This window comes from Mobula birostris, chromosome 2, assembly GCF_030028105.1.
Source record: "Mobula birostris isolate sMobBir1 chromosome 2, sMobBir1.hap1, whole genome shotgun sequence".
NCBI classification, from domain to species: Eukaryota; Metazoa; Chordata; class Chondrichthyes; order Myliobatiformes; family Myliobatidae; genus Mobula; species Mobula birostris.
This window is the reverse complement of record NC_092371.1, coordinates 68939931-68955494: the sequence shown is the minus strand read 5'-3', so window position 1 is coordinate 68955494 and position 15564 is coordinate 68939931. Positions and strand designations below refer to the sequence as shown.

The 15564-nt window shown below is 38.3% G+C and overlaps 1 protein-coding gene across 1 annotated transcript in view; it reads left to right on the top strand.

Annotated features, from left to right (window-relative positions):
* The window catches only part of LOC140187305 (calcium-responsive transactivator-like), a 107842-nt gene that overhangs the window by 54678 nt on the left and 37600 nt on the right, over positions 1–15564 (top strand). The window contains exons 9-10 of the mRNA XM_072242474.1: positions 5708–5827; positions 11465–11592. Coding sequence (XP_072098575.1) covers positions 5708–5827; positions 11465–11592 — 248 coding nt within the window. The remainder of the gene's footprint in view (positions 1–5707; positions 5828–11464; positions 11593–15564) is intronic.

The following is a 15564-nucleotide window of genomic DNA, read 5'->3' as shown; positions in this document are numbered from 1 at the left end:
TTGGTTTTCAGAAGATGACAGAGGGATTTTTAGCATGTATTTCAATATTGCAAGAGTCTGATAGCTAAAGGCATCCTGATGCAAATGATAAAGGGCAAGGGTATGAACCATTAAGGGTCAAAGGAGGTTAAAATGAACAGCATTGCTTTGGATGGATTCAGGTTGGGAGGATCTGTGAAAGGGAGGTTAGCCAGGACACACTTGAATGAAAAATGTAAAAGGAGTGGCTGATGATTTAGGGAATAGAGATATGAGCCATGTTGGAGTTTCTGAAAAAACGTTAGGATAGAAAAGTCCATGGGGATGGACTGCATATACCCCAGGTTATGATGGGAAGTGAGGCAAAGGATTGCTGCATGGTTGGCAATGATCTTTATGTCCTCATTAGCCACAGACTGGTACCAGTGAATTGGACAATGGCAAATTTTGTTCCAATGTTCAAGAAAGGTAATGGGGACAATCCTAGGAATTATAGACCAATGGGTCTTATGTTGGTGCTGGGCAAACTATTGAAGAGGATTCTTAGGGACAGGATTAATGAGCATTTGGAGAAGCATAGTCTTATTAGAGATGGTCAGCACAGCTATGTGCCTCACAAGCTTAAATGAGTTCTTCAAGGAGGTAACAAAACAAATTAATGACAGTAGAGTAGTGGATGTGGTGTATATCAATTTTAGTAAGTCATTGACAAAGTTCTCTGTGGTAGGCTCATCCACAAAAACATGGGGCATGGAATCCATGGAAATTTAGCTGTGTGGATTTGGAATTGGCTTGCCCACAGAAGGCAGTGTGTGGTAGTAGATGGAGTGTATTCTGCCTGGAGGTTGGTAGTAATGTTCTGTAGGGATCTATCCTTGGATCCCTGCTCTTTGTGATCTTTTTATAAATGACTTGGATAAGGAACTAGAAGGATAGGATTTGCAGATGATTCGAAGAACAGAGTTGTTGTGGATAGTGTAGAAGGTTGTCATAGTTTATAATGGCATATAGACAGGACACAAAGTTGGGTGGAGAAGTGGCAAGTGGAGTTCAATCTAGGAAAGTGTGAAATTATACAGTTTGGAAGACCAAACTTGAAGGTGGAGTACAAAGTTAATGGTAGATTTCATAGCAGTGTGGCAGAACAAAGGGATTTTGCTGTCCTTGTCCACTGATCTTTCAAAGTTGCTGGTGTGCTGGCTTTGTTGTCAGTCAGCAGATTGAGTTCAAGAACTGCAAGGTAATGTTGCAGCATTATAGAATTCTGGTTAGACCACACTTGGAATATTGTGTTCATTTCTGGTCACCTCATTATTGGAAAGATGAGGAAGTTTTAGAGAAGGTACAAGGAAATTTACCAGGATGCTGCTTGGATTAGAGAGCATATTTTATGAGGATAGACTGAGCAAGCTAGGGCTTTTCCCTTTGGAGCGACAGAGGACGGAAGCAACTCGATAGAGGTGTATAAGGTTATTAGACAACAGGGTGACCCATTGGGGCACCCTTTGAGAGAAGGGTAGTGTAGTCTGATGTGACCAGAATGAACATTAAATTTTCCTGAATGCTATTGATATCACTTTGCTTTGGAAACTGAAATAGAAAACCTCAGTTTATTAAAGAAGAACAACGCGTAGCAAACCAAATATAGCTGCTGTTCATTTAACAAAGGACACTTTCGATGGCATCATTTCTGGTTTATCTGCCACCCTTGTGCCTCTCGTCATTCTGAAGACGTGCTGCCCTTTCATCTCCCGTCTCTTCAGCTCTTCTGCTGTTTGTTGTTTGTCTCTGCTCCTGGAGACATACATGTCTCTCCTCTTCTGTCTCTTCTTTTCTCATCTTTTTTTGTCCTAACTCTTTGATCCTGGAGTCATGCATCCCTGGCCTCATCCGATTCTTGTTCTCTCCCTCTCCTTGCCACTTCCCGACAACGTTTGGCGTTATCTCTTGACCATAATGTCCCCCTTCCCTTTCCAGGCAGCATAATTAGGCTGACCATTTTTTTTTATCCTAATGCTGGATAGGAGATATGAAGCACTAACACCAAAGGATGCTGATTATTCTTGATGATGTGGTTGGCACTCTCCTAAATGGATGTGATATAGTCACCGCTGTCCTTTAACTGCAGCAAAGGGTTTTATGAGTGTCTCGAAGTACGTTATTACAATAAGATTTAATCATCTCTTATTGATGGGTGGCAGTTAGATCTGTCCCAATCCTGCACATGCTGATGGTGATGAGCAGAATGTGACCTCTTGAAATAGAGCTGCCCTGCCCTTTTGCTCCGGTAGGTGTCGCTGCTGAGGCTGGCCGTGCACATTCGCGGGCTGTCGTGTCCAAATTTCCATGATGGCCAATCGGATCTCGGGTGAAAGCCAGTCTGTTGATTTTTGGCGAACGAGCAATTTTATACGAATATATAACCCTGAACTTTGTCTTCATTCTGTAAGTTAGCGCATTTTAATTTGATTTAGCCAAAAATAGTGCCGCTGTAATGCACCATTTGTGCTAATTGGAGGTCGGTCACAAACAGACAGACAGAGCATGAGAGTTTTAGTAGTATATAATTAAGAGTCATAGAGAGAGTGGACAGTTAGCACTTTTTCCCCAGGGCAACATTGGCCAATACCAGAAGATATCCATTTAAGGTGAATGGAGGAAAGTTTAAGAGAGATGTTATAGTTTTTTTTTAACAGAGTAGTGCATCCCTACAATGCACTGCTAATGGTGGTGGTAGAAGATTATACAGTAGAGACATTTAAAAGAATCTCAGGTACATGGAGTTAAAAAAAAAAATGGAGGATTATGGCTTGTGTAGGAGGGAAGGGTTATATTAATAGTGTAGGAGGTTTATATAGGTCGGCACAATATCAAAGGTCTAAGAGTCCATACGATGCTGTACTATTTTGGGTTCTGTGAGTCTGGGTTCATAAAAGCAATTTTAATTGGTGCTTCATTTTGAATATTTACTGTACTTACTCTCTGGTGATGATCTGGTCCTGTTAAACATTAGTTATATCCAGATGGTAATGATATAATAAAGACAAATGCAACCTGACACGTTTTAGTGAACTGAATAAGAAGTTAAGTTTGGTGGTTTGGGGAATGGAAAATTGTTGTGGGTGGGTAAAGAATTAGACAACTGGTGACTAGGGAAGATTGGAACTCTGCTCTTACACTTTTTGGACTTGGATTGAATTAGATGAAAGTCAGCCTAGACTATTTTTTTTTGGTAACAAAACTTAAAGGCCTTTGAGTAGAATAAGCTGAAATGGTTGTTTGTGCTTCAGTGCCAGTGGTACTATCATTGCACAATTTTTGGAATTCAGTAAGTCTTCAAAAAGGAACCTAGCCTGCCATGTACTGCCCACTTCTGATTTTAATACAAGTTGAAAGGTTAACCAGTGCTACATCAATATATATGTTACTAAAATGCGGCTTTCAATTTTACAATATTCCATTCTCAACTCCTCTTGCCCAGTCGTTGGCAATCCAACATGTGAAAGGAGAAGATAGGATCTGGATCCCTAAGATAAGCATGTATACAGTGTTGAATGAATATTAGCAAAAGAAATTGTTTCCTCTATGCCCACCAACTCACACAGTAAAACTGGCATCCTACCCCCTCATCACCGTCTGTAACATGTCTTCCTGTAATGTCTCCAAGTCTACCATTCTTCTCTGTCCAACCATTGCCGCGGGATCTACCTGCTTTCATCATTTAGGGCCATCTACTGCCTACTTCTTTTGATGAGCTCCTATCCAGTCAGTCTCACTACCTATAGACAGGAAACAAGGAGGGGGAAAAAACAACAAAATGTGTAGTTTATTTGGGGACCTTTTCTTCCTGGCTTCACAACTTCCCATGTCAACTCCCAAATTTCCAGTCCTACTCTGGATGAAGTCATAGCTTGCTTTAGAAGTTGGAGAAAAATCAGAGAGCAGTAGTTGGCATGTACTGTTGAGTGTTTGTATCAGAAGCAGCAATGCTTCTCATGCCATGATCTCATGTATAGCATACAGCAGAATATAGATCAGTTGCAATTAAGGGCAGAGAAATGGCAGGTGGAGGTTAACCCAATAAAAAAAGTATTACACTTTGGGAGATGAACTTTAAAGATACAGTACCTTGTTAATGGAAGGACCCTTAACAATATTGATGAGCAAAGGGATAATGGGGTTTCAGCTCACACTTCCCTTAAAGTGGTGATTCAGGTTGATAGGGTGGTAAAGAAGGCATATGGCATGCTTGCCTTGATTAGTTCAAGAATAGGGAGGTTGCAGCTTTATAAAACCATTTTAAGCCACATCTGAAGTATTGCATTCAATTCTGGTTCCTGTATTATAGGACGAATGTCAAGGCTTTGATGAGTGTGCAGAAGAGTTTTGCCAGGATACTGCCTGGATTAGAGAGCATGTTCTTATATGGAGAGGCTAGACAAACTTGGTGTTTTATTTTCTCTAAAACGGCAGTGGCTGAGGGAAGATCTGATTGTAGTTTATAAAATTTTGAGAGGCATTGATGGACAGTCAGTGTATTTTTCCCCAGAGTTGAAATGCCTACTGCCCGAGGGTATGCATTTAAGGTGAGAGGGGATAAGTTCAAAGGATATGTGTACAGCAAGATTTTTTTTACACTTAGATTGGTGGGTCTCTGGAATGTGCTGTCTGGAGTGGTCGTGGAGGCAAACATGATAGGGGTGTTCAAGAGGCTCTTAGATAGGTTCATGAGTTTGTATGAAATGGAAGTATATAGCATTGTATAGGCAGAAAGGATTAGTTTAGTTGGGCACTTGATTACTAACTTAGTTCAGCACAGCATTGTGGTTGATTAGCCTGTTCCTGTGCTGTACATACGCTATATGTTTTACAGTATGTTAATAAATCATGATAGTGGCAAAATAATCTGATAGAATGTTTGAAGCAAAACAAAACTTCAGTGTACTAAAAATGCTGGAAGAACTCAGCAGGGTAAACATCATGAATGGGGAGAGAAGCAGATGATGTTTCATGTAAAGATAGAACAATAGAACTATGAAAGAGAGTAGATGAGCATTTTTTAATGTTGCAAAATTAGAGTGGAGAGAACAGAGGGGATGTATGTGATAGGGTACAGACTAAGTTATCATAATATCAATTATTTTAAAGGAACTGGCTGTTAAAGACAACAAGAGAGATAAAGTGGTGGTCACCTGCAAATATTAAGTCCCAAGGGCTGTTGTATATCTGGACAGAGGGTGAGGTGCTTTTCCACAAGCTTATGTTGGCACTTGTAGGAGACCTAAGAAATGGAGGTCAGAATCAAGTGGGACAAATGGTCAAAGAGCAGATGACTGGAAGTTCAGGACTGGCTTGTGGACTGAGTAATGATTCTCGACAAAGTGGTTACTTAACCTGCCTTTAGTTTCTGCAGTGCAGAGAAGACTATGTCTTGAGCATCAAGGTGTATATCGAAGAATTCTTAACATGAAATGTTGAATCTATTTCTCTTCCCAAAAATGCTGCATGACCTGCTGAATGCTTCCACCATCTTCTGTTTTAATTTCTGATACCATTCGTACCTAATAATGCATTATTTCCTACAGAATCACTGACGATCAGAAATTGCAGTATTATAGTTTGATTTGGAATGAGTATGTAGTTATTTTGAAGACTTTGAATGGTTGTGTTTTACTACTTTGACAGTAAGGACAACAAGATTTAACAGCCTATTCTGACATTTATCCAGGCAATTCACAATATGCCCAACAACAAACTGCTTACCAGCAGGGACCAACCCAGCAGCAGACTTACACCCAGCAGCAATATCCTTCTCAACAGAGCTATCCAGGACAACAACAAGGATATGGTGAGTGGAAGAAAAATACCAATGATAAATTATGAATGCTTAATATACAGATAATGCAGAAGCAGATTGTCATAATGTGTTTGAAACCTGTTTATATTTGGCCTGTAGAAGATACATCTGAGTTTGTTAATAACTATCCAGATCACAATTCAAAAGCTTGAAGCACAGTACCACATCTGCAGCAAACCAGACCCCACAGACTATCATAATTCTCACTGAATTCTGCTGTTTCATTTCTAAAGCATTTTTTTTTTCAAAAAGAAATGTAGGTTGGTATCTGGAGAACCTTAGATCTCATACTTAGCAGATAACCATGAAACTCTATGGGAATTTAGGCATTACTGTTCTTGTGTATTCTGGATAACAATATACAGCTAGGAGATTTAAGTTGTTGGCAATTTTATCTGAGCTGAGAGTTTGTCTCGACACATGCATTTTGTGCTCAGTTCCTTGATAATGTTCTGTAGATTTTAATGTTGTATTGGTTTCCATCAACAAAGCTGCATAACACTTGCCTAAATAAAACTGTTTTGACTCAGAAATATGAGAGTAAGTATCTAATTTTTCTTCTTGCAAAGGAATGGTAGGGGAAATTTATTTGGAAGAATCATAACCACTTAGTGGTCTGCTTTCCATTCATTTATAACCGATACACAGGGAAGTAGTTTTCTACTATTTCAGCAAGCTTATCGTTAAGAAACTTGAGGTATCTCAATTTCCTATAGTAGTTTGAATTTTATCATGCACATTTCATTTTAAGGGGGAGCCACAAAGCAATTAACAATGCAAAATATTTTTGAAGGCAATTCAACCTTTCTCTTGGAGGGAAATGAAATAGATATTGACATATTACTTATAAAATTTTCTGTGACTGGCAAATGAGGAATATAATTTGACGTTACAAGATGATCCAGCATGGCTGAAGACCATTCAATCCATCATACTCCAGCTTAAAAGCCAAGAAAAGCAGTTGTTCAGTAAATGCAAAACTGTGAACGAGTAAACTGTGAAGCTTACTCAGTGCCTACAAAAAGTATTCCCACCCCCCAGTTTTCATGTTTTATTGCTTTACAACATTGAATCACCATGAATTTAATTTGGCTTTTTTTCAACACTGATCAACAGAAAAAGACTTTCATGTCAAAGGGAAAACAAATGTCCACAAAGTGATCTAAATTAATTACGAGTATAAAACACAAAATAATTGATTGCATAAGTATTCACCCCCTTCAGGTCAGTATTTAGTAGATGCGCCTTTGGCAGGAATTACAGCCTTGAGTCTGTGTGGGTAGGTCTCGATCAGCTTTGCACATTTGGACAACAATTTTTCCCCATTCTTCTTTACAAAATTGCTCAAGCTCTCTCAGATTGCAAGGGGGTCATGAGTGAACAGACCTTTTTAAGTCTAGTCACATTTTCAATTGGATTGAGGTCTGGAGTCTGACTTGGGCACTCTAGGACATTAACTTTTTTTTAAGCCATTCCTTTGTGACTTTGGCTTTATGCTTGGGATCATTATCTTGCTGGAAAACAAATCTTCCAAGTCATAGTTCTCTTGCAGACTGCATCAGGTTTTCCTCCAGGATTTCCCTGAATTTTGCAACATTCATTTTACTTTCTACTTTCATAAGCCTTCCAGGGCCTGCTGCAGTGAAGCATTTCCACAGAATGATGCAGCCACCACCATGCTTCAGGTTAGAGATGGTGTGTTTTTGATGATGTGCAGTATTTGGCTTATGCCAAACATAGCATTTATCCTGGCCAAAAAGCTCAATTTTGGTTTCATCAGACCATAAAATCTTCTTCCATCTAATTTCAGAATCTCCCACATGACTTCTGGCAAAGTCTAGCTGAGATTTCATGAGTTTTTTTTTCAAACAGTGCTTTCTCTTTGTCACTCTCCCATAAAACTATGACTGGTGAAGTACCTGGGCAACAGTTGTACTTGTAGTCTGTCCCATCTCAGCCTCTGAAGCTTGTAACTCATCCACAGTTGGCATAGGTCTCTTGGTGGCCTCCCTCACTAGTCTCCTTCTTGCACAGTCATTCAGTTTTTGAGGATGGCCTGCTGTAGGCAGATTTACAGCTGTGCAATATTCTTTCCATTTCTTGATGATTGACTTAACTGTACTCCAAGGGATATTCAGTGACTTTGAAATTTTCTTGTATCTCTCTCTCTCCACTTGTGCTTTTCAGTAACCTATTCATGGAGTTACTTGGAGTGTTCTTTTGTCTTCATGGTGTAGTATTTGCTAGGATACTGACTCACCAGCAGTTCAACCTTCCATCTACTGGTGTATTTTTATAACCAAGTGAAACACCTTGACTGCACACAGGTGATTTTCATTCAACTAATTATGGGACTTCTAAACAATTTGGCTGCACCAGTGATGATTTGGTGTGTTATATTAAAGGGGGTGAATACTAATATAATCAATTACTTCGTGTTTTATATTTTAAATTAATTTTGATCACTTTGTAGAGCTCTGTTTACATTTTGAATCAAAAGAGTCTTTTTCTGTTGATCAGTGTCAAAACTGCCAAATTAAATCCATCGTAATTTAATGTTGTAAAGCAATAAAACATGAAAACTTCCAAGGGAACATTAAAGTTTATATAAATACTTTTTAAAGGCACTGTATACAGACATCTCACCTCTCCCAGAAGTTCTGGGAGTCTCCCGCAAATTAATAGTGGCTTTCTGATGCCCGCAAATTATATACAATGTCCCGGAAATTGATTTTTTTGAGAGTGAGCGTGAGAGAACGCGTGAGAGAGAGCGAAAGAGCGAGCGCAAGAGCAAGAAAGCAAGCGCGAGAGAGAGAGTAAGAGCGAGAAAGCAAGCGCGAGAGAGAGAGTGAGAAAGCAAGCGTGAGCGCGAGAGCGAGAAAGCAAGTGCGAGAGAGCGAGCGCGAGTGAGAGCGACCACGAGCGAGAGAGCGCGCGATAGAGAGAGCGAGAGCAGGAGCAAGAGTGAGAGGGTTCCAAAAAAAAGTCAGAGTGGCAGAGTGTTCCAAAAAAATATATAAAACGTATGTCACTGCAGACTACGCTAAAGTGTAGCCCTGCCTAATAGGGGTCAAAAATAATGACAGTATTTCTCGCTGCACTGTTTGCAACAGTGAGTTTTTTATTGCCCATGGTGGGTTAAAATGTAAAAGACATGTTGAGGTGAGTTTAACAGGTGTCATTCGTTCATTGGCATAGCTAATGTTACTTAAACTAGCTGGCTGGCTGCTAAGGAGCTACTCTGTTGCAGACATCCCAGCTGTCCTGGAAGTCTGCCGCAAATTGATGGTGCTACCTCCCTGAAATGAGTTTTTGCAGGGTGGGATGTCTGTGTATATTCAGACTTATTTAGTATGGATGTTAGGCCTGCAAGTTCTATAAAGTTTGATTAACCTACACTATACTACTGTCATAGTTCTGTAAGCATTATTGGTTTACCCAGAAACTCAGCTGATGTGGCCAATCTGCCTTTCAACATGAAATTGGACTGAAATATTTTCACAACAGAACATTAAAAATATTAACAAATTAAACTAATTAAAACCACTTTTTCAGTGATTACTGCCAGAGACCTTTGTGGAATTGAATCTTGACTTTTTTAAGTTCTACAATGTTAATCTGAAGCTGAATAAAAGCACTCCTTGCCTCAATACATGAAAACTGCCAACAACTTTAGATTAGCATTTCCTGGTGCATCAATGTGATTTATTTTCCCACATCAACCTCTAAATGAATTTACCAGTGAAGGAGATTAGCCCACTAAGAACGTAGTTTCCTTTCTCAGTTGGGTACAGCTGTATTAGATTAAGCTCCATTTATTTTGAGCACTTACATATAATCCAAATCAGGGGTCCCCAACCTTTTTCGCACCGCGGACCAGTTTAATATTGACAATATTCTTGTGGACCGGCCGACCGAGGGTGGTGTTCAATTTCAACAGTGTGTGATAGGGAATGAGGAAAGGTGCAGCTAACTCATATTGTTTCATATCGCCAAATCATATCGTTTTCTCGTGGCCCAGTAGCACATCTTTGCAGCCCGGTTATACTTTAGTTTCCACCATACTCCTGATCAACATCTGTACTTGGTCCCCTGTAAACCTAAAGTCATTCAAAACATTTTTTTTTTGTTTTTTTCTCCCCTAGCTTGTGTCCTAACTTGTACCTATTATTAAATCTTGTCCTGGGCTTGCTGACCTATGTTGCCTTTTGGTGTCTAAGAACATAAGAAAGTAGGAACAGGAGTAGGCCATCCTGCCCTTCAACCCTGCTTCATCACTCGTTATGATTATGGTTGAGCAGCCACAGGCATTATGTCTCTCCTGTGCCAGTTCTCTTTAGTACTCAATTTCCAAATCTTTCAAATAATTAGCTACTTCCTCTTCAAGAACCTCTGATGATCAGCTTTCACAATCCTCCAGGGTAGAGAATTCATCAGAGATTTACCACCATCCCCTGTGAGTATTGTTCCAATACACCTCGGTTTTAAAATATCACCTAAATCTTCTAACTGTGTCCATTATTTAAGAGTTTCTCTGTGTGGAAATATTCTACCTGGTTATGCCCCTTCAGGATCTTGCATGTTTCAATAACTCATTCTTAACTCCAAAGAATATAGATCTAATTGCTTTATCAACTAATGGTAAGACAGTCTTTTTATCCTAGGAATTAGCCTAATGAACTTCCTTTGTAATGCCAATATAGCCTTTCTGACATAAGGGAACCAAAACTGTACACAATACTTCAGGTCTGGTCTCACTGTAACAATACTTTTTCTCAAGTATCGGTGTTATAAGTACCACCGACTGGACATGCCCAAGCATCATCCCTGAGGAAGATGGCAAAGTTTGTCACTGAAACATCGGTTATGGTACCTGTACTCGCTGGAAGCCGAGAAGAATTTATTTGTCATATTCACCAGGAAAGCACAAGGTCCCTTTTCAATACTTTTCTATTTTTAACCTCCAATTCTCTAACAGTAAAGACCAAAAAAGTATCAAATGATTTTAAGAATTCACAAATTTAGTTTCAAGTTCCTTGCCCCTCACCATTTCTTTAATCAATATAGTTACATTCCTGCAAATCTGCTATGATTATCTTTAATCAGATGGACATATGCAAATGAATAGATTTTATGGAAATAAATACGGGAATAGTTTTAATGGCAATACTCTGAAAGCCAGCATAGATTCCTCCTATGCCATTATGAAAAATGAAAACTATAAATATGAAGTTATATTGAATGTTAGAGCAAGGTTGAGGGGCCAAGTGCATCAGCTCATATGTTCCATTTGGGAATGCTGAGACAGACGTGTCATCCTCGCTTGGCTACTTTGTGGCTGAACTTGGTTACTTCAACAAAACTGAAAATTACTTGGTTTAAGTCTCAAGTCCAATAGCATGTCATATCCATATAGAGCAATGAATAATACAGATATGACACAAGCATGCTTTGGCATAGCTTTTACATGACTATTGAGTGATGGGAAAGGATTAGTTTCAATAGCAATCAACAACTGAATGTTTCAGTTAAGTGTGATTTATCTTGTTTGAGATTTCTGAATTGTAAAATAACCTAAAAATGATGCTGAATCAGCTATCTTAGTGAACATATGCTGTAAAATTACAGGTGCAACACAAGGAGCCTCTTCTCAATATCCAGGTTACCAGCAGGGACAAGGCCAGCAATATGGAAGTTATAGGACTGCTCAGCCAGGGCCTTCAGCTCAGCAACAGAGGCCTTATGGATATGAACAGGCAAGATAGACCATCCCGTGATTTTCTTCATTTACAGTTTTGTAAAAATGTTTTACTACATAAAGAAAAGCACACAAAATGTTGTATCCTTCTCTTTCTTAACAGATTCTCCTCAAATGTTTTGTCTATTTTCAAAACCAGATAAAAACATTCTAAAATAATTTTACTTTGTGCCTTACTAATGTTTATTGGTGTTTCCTGAGAAATTCAAGGGCCAAATATCTAATAGAGCTATTAACACTAAAACCATTTAATACTAGTTTTGATTTTCTTGGGAAAATTTAGGCCTAGAAATTAATTTCAGCATTTAGAACTATCTAAAAATCAGTGCATGGTATACCAATAATTCTTTTGAAAGTGGGCTTGTCATTGTAAATTTTAGAAATGTCTAAGGCTCAAAACATCAGTGTCTAGTATTTACCCACTCTACCCTTTCTTATTTACTAACTGGAATCTTGTGGAGATAAGTGAAGCTAAAGAACTGGAGCTGGGTGTTGGGGGTGGCAGGTACGATATTAGGAAATTGGACCTTGGGTAAGTGGAATATTGGCAGAGAATGGATCTGGTTCTGGGGCAAAAGTTGGGTGCTAAATAGAGGTGTGTGGAACTTAATTATAAGCAAAACTGTTCAATTATATTTGGGTCAATTTCTTCGTACTTGCTTGGGAGCTGCTTCCGGTGTGTTTCTTCTCAAGCAGAAACATGACGAAAAGATAATTGCCCCCGGAGTGGTCAAATTTCTCAAGCAACGCTCCAAAATCATTCCATTGGTGACTGATACAGAGACTACGCCATGAATGCACAATGAATTGTGACCAGAAGTGCCTGTTTCAGTTTTCAGAGTGCTGAGTTAGACCCAAAACTGGTTTCAATTGCTTTCTTTGTTAGAAATGAGTGATTTTCGGACATATAGTCTTGAAAAATACTGCGCTAAAAGTTTGAACGACAACACTGGTTTTGAAAAGTGGTAGGGGGAAATTGTTGTTGTCCAGTGGTTGTTCCATTAAATTGTACAGTCAGATTTTTGTGATCATTCTAATTGTCAATTTCACATTTGTTTCTGGTTTCTAACGTCTAATATCTTTAATACACTACATTTTGAAAGAAGTTTTGAATTGCTTCCTTTGTTACAACTTGTCAGTTTATCTTGATGTACTTTCAAGGGTCTCTCTTTACCAAAACACATTGTAATTTATGCTGAAATTCTGAATTGTGTAAATCCAACAAGTGTTTTGATTTTTGAGGTGTTCTTGTCTCCAAAGGATAATTAAAGTGTTGAAAGGCAGGGCAAAGACCAAGTGGTACATTCCACCTGCAGTTTTAAACCAAATACAGAGGAAGATAAAATAAATCTAGCTGTGATGATTAGCTGATTTTAATTTTGTGAAGTCTGTAGTTTTGTCAGGAAAATAGAGTTAATACGAAGTTCCATGTTTAAGGAAAGAGTGGACACTTCAGAAGTATTCATTCCATTGGACTGTAGAAGAGGAAAGACAGGCAGAGATCAGAGTTTAACTATGGACTTGTTTGATAGTCTATTAGATAACTGGACTGACTTTTCCTCCAGGAATGGAAACGTTTTCAGTGAATCCTAGAACTTGAACTTAAAGCTGAAGGTACTGGAAATACTCAAGCCAGACAAAAACTGTGCAAGGAGAAACAGATACAGTAAATCTTCATACCAATGACTTTTTACTAGAACAAGGAAAAGTTAGAAAACAAGATTTTTTAAAGTTGCAGTGAAGCCTGGATCTGACAGTTGTTGCGACATATTAATTGCTCTTAAACCTATAAATACTGCCTGTTCTGAGTTTTACAAGTATTTTCTGCTTTTGTTTCAGATTTCCAGCATCTGTAGTCTGTAGTTTTTTGCTTTTCAGATGATAAAGCATGATTTTGTAGGGGGGGGGGGGTTGGGAAAAATGAACCCATTTAACTATCCCTTCTTTGAAAATGCACCAAATATGTTTTTCCAGCAACAAGTTTGATGTCTATAAATTATAGCAAAAGAGCCAGTGAATTTTCTTCTCCAATTCCAACACACAATGTTGCTGGTGAAGAAAACATAGAAGAAACAAAAATAAAACAGTAAAAGGACTTGGTGGAGTGAGGCAAGAAGAAAAATAATTTTAATGGTTGAAGGAAGGATAGACTAACTGGCTGCCTCTCCCTCAAAAATCTCTCCAACCACTGTCATTATTTTTTTATTGCCTTGGTTTATTCAGAGGCAACAAAAGTCTGTGCATTTAATGTTCTGTCTTTTTTTAATTCTTAGCCTGTTTTAAATACTTTGAACCCTCTTTTGAAACACCACATCACTGGAATGAGCTCTGTATGTATAAATTGACCTCAGCCTAGTAAAAGTATTGGATTTCATGGTGACAGTAGATCTGGGGAAATGAGGATTTTAGAGGAAATCTGAGTCAGATTTATTATCGCTGACTGATGTGAAATTTGTTGTTTTGTAGCAGCATTATGGTGCAACTACATAAAATTACTACAACTTACAAAATTAGGGAGTGCACAAAAATTAGATGGTGCTCATGTGTTTTGTGGACCATTCAGAGATCTGATGGTGGACAGGAGAAAGCTGCTCCTGAATCATTGAGTGTGGATCTTCAAGCTCCTCTGCCTTTTCCCCAATTATAGTAACAAGAAAAAAGCATGTTTTGTTTGGTGTGGGTTCTTAATGGTGGATGCTACCTCTTGAGGCACTGCCTCTTGAAGATGTCCTCGATTGTGGGGAGGATTATTTCTGTGATAGAGCTGGCTGAGTTTATATCCTTTGTAGCTTCTTGTGATCCCCTGTGCTTTATAGCCTCCATACTAGGTTGTGATGCAGCCAGTCAGAATATTCTCCACTATACATCAATAGAAATTTTATAGATCTATAAAAACTTCCCATCATGCACTTCATTGTATCTTACTGAAGAATGTATGAGATACTGAAGGGCCAACTAGGTATGGAACCATATTATTAGTGTTGATCAGAAATGAAATTATTAATGAAATATATCTTTGACATACAACCATGGAATGGAGAATCCTGTAAAAAGCATTATGGTGCAATGAAGGGAGGAGAAATACGAGTAAAAAAAAAAATCTTAATATATGATGCTCCAAGTAGAATAGGTTAAATGTTGGGGTGGGAAAGTTTGGGTATTTGATATTTGGACTAATCACGAGTGTGATCCTGGAAAGAGTTAAAATAAAAATATATTGACTCATCATTTAATAGCTTGGAAAATGAGATTTTATAGTTCAGTTGATATCCTTTGACGGGATTTGGAATATTTATGGAACAGCTTGCTGTGAGTAGTGTACGGATCAACAGTGAGAGTTGGATATGTTTGAGCAATGAATATAGAAAGCAATTGATTTGGATGGGTGCAAAAGAGAATGCAAGGCCCTGAGGAACATTTTGATTAATGAAAAAAGACTCAGAAGTTGAAATTAGGCCACAGAGCAAATTGTTTGAAAACTAGAATTTTGGTGGAAGACTAGATATTGAAAGTGTGAATAGACAATGGTAGATAAAGCAAAGTCTTCAAAGTGTCCAAACAAATTAAGTAACTTCAAGAGACACCATTGAGAAAATCAACAAATGAATTGTTTTGTTGTGAACTAGGATTGCACCCTTAACCTGTGTTCTTATTAGGCCTTCATGTCTTGAAGTTTCTTTTGTGTCTCATTTTCCATTAGAAATGCAGTGAGAAATTGTCATAATTGTGGCTTGTAAAATCATCAATTTTAATGCTGAATAAGATGTCCTTGTTTGTATTTAAAATAACACCTTTGTTTTAAATCTATATTTTATTCAGTTTAATTTTCTATCTCCAAACCTGTACATGTTAGAAACTGAATTTTCAGTTCATGATAGAGATGGAGTTCTTGAAAATTAGTATACTTTTAAACATACTATAAAATGGCTAAGTAGCCAACCATTCTGAAATAATTGAATTTTAGCTTAAA